General features: G+C 71.3%; 1 protein-coding gene across 1 annotated transcript in view; it reads right to left on the reverse strand.

The window, feature by feature from the left end:
* Nucleotides 1-664, reverse strand: part of NPTX1 (neuronal pentraxin 1) — a 10,433-nt gene that overhangs the window by 5,370 nt on the left and 4,399 nt on the right. The window contains exon 6 of the mRNA XM_077756403.1: nucleotides 1-283. Coding sequence (XP_077612529.1) covers nucleotides 1-283 — 283 coding nt within the window. The remainder of the gene's footprint in view (nucleotides 284-664) is intronic.

Consider the following 664-nt stretch of genomic DNA (forward strand, 5'->3'; position numbering starts at 1 on the left):
CCCTGCTGCTGGCCGCCACCGCCGCCGGCCCGGGCCTCGCCGGCGCCCGCGTCCAGCGTGCTCTGGCTCTCGCAGCGGCCCAGCTTGGTGGTCAGCTCGCGGATGGTCTCCTTCTGGCTCAGGATGGTCTCCTTCTGCTGCAGCACGGTCTCGCGGAGCTGCAGCACGTTGCTCCGGAGCTCCTCGGCGCCGCCGGCGGCCACGGACGCGGCGCACATGTCGGCGTCCACGGGCACCGAGGTGCAGATGAAGCGCGTCGGCCCGAAATCCTGGGCCGNGCCACCTGCAAGATGTCCCCAAATTTCCGACGGGGCTGCGGGCGGGTGGGAGCCCGCATCGGGCCCAGGAGACAGAATTCCGCTCAATGCTCTTGGCAGCACAGAACCCCCTGGGGGCTCGGGCCGGGTCCCCAGGGACTCAACCCGTCTACACCCGGGTGCCGAGCGTGGAGCGCTGGGAAGGCGATCCGCGCGGCGCGCCTAAGTCCAGAGAGGGGGTTTCTGGGATGTCCGTGTGGGGTCGGGTCTGGAGATTGTTCCACGACCGCGTTCTTTGCGCTCCTGCCCCCTCCCACAGGTGCGGGGTTTGGGGGACCCGGAAACGTCGTCCTGGGGGGATGGCAGCACAGCCCCCCGCCCCCAGCCGGCGGGGTGGGCGGGGGCTT

This window comes from Crocuta crocuta, unplaced genomic scaffold (genome assembly GCF_008692635.1).
Source record: "Crocuta crocuta isolate KB4526 unplaced genomic scaffold, BGI_CrCroc_1.0 scaffold50, whole genome shotgun sequence".
NCBI classification, from domain to species: domain Eukaryota; kingdom Metazoa; phylum Chordata; class Mammalia; order Carnivora; family Hyaenidae; genus Crocuta; species Crocuta crocuta.